The sequence below is a fragment of the Eimeria tenella genome, genomic scaffold, assembly GCF_000499545.2.
Source record: "Eimeria tenella Houghton genomic scaffold, Eth_scaff2172, whole genome shotgun sequence".
Classification (NCBI taxonomy): Eukaryota; Apicomplexa; class Conoidasida; order Eucoccidiorida; family Eimeriidae; genus Eimeria; species Eimeria tenella.
Window position 1 is genome coordinate 2,760 of NW_013542023.1, and position 525 is coordinate 3,284.

The 525-nt window shown below is 67.4% G+C and overlaps 1 protein-coding gene across 1 annotated transcript in view; it reads right to left on the reverse strand.

The window, feature by feature from the left end:
• ETH_00037080 (Tyrosine kinase-like (TKL) protein, putative) overlaps positions 1-525 on the reverse strand; it is a gene marked incomplete at both ends in the record, with an annotated part of 2,439 nt that overhangs the window by 1,836 nt on the left and 78 nt on the right. Inside the window, one exon of the mRNA XM_013374601.1 lies at positions 1-523. Coding sequence (XP_013230055.1) covers positions 1-523 — 523 coding nt within the window. The remainder of the gene's footprint in view (positions 524-525) is intronic.

Genomic DNA, 525 nt, shown 5'->3' on the forward strand with positions numbered 1-525 from the left:
GGATGGGGGAGGGCGGGGTCCCGGCTGGGCTCGATGGCCTCGCTGGGGGGAGAGGCCGGCTCGTCAGGGGGCCTCTTAGCTTTCTGCGCGCTGCTGCTGCTGCTGCTGCTGCTGCTATCTAGCTGCAGAAGGCTCCGGAGCCAACTGAAGATTCCCTTCGGTTTCGTGGGGGCTGCTGCTGCGTCGGCGTTGCTGCTTCTGGCCGCGCTGCTGCTGCTGCGCCTCCTGTGGGAGTCCCTGGCGCCGCGCGCTGCTGCGGCATCCGCAGCTGCTGCTGCTGCTGCTGCTGCTGCTGCTGCTGCTGCGTTCAGGTAGGGAAAAGGCAACTTGCTGCAGGCCGTCACCGGAGGAATGCGCCCGTGTCTCTCCAACTCCTGCAGCGCTTGCTGCCGCAGCAGCAGCGGGTCTGCGAGCAGCAAGTTGCGGTGTCTGGGGTTTGGCGGCAGCTCCGAGGAAGACAGCGAGTCCAGGCGGTTGCTGCCAGCTGCTGCTGCTGCTGCTGCTGCTGCTGCTGCGGGAGGAACA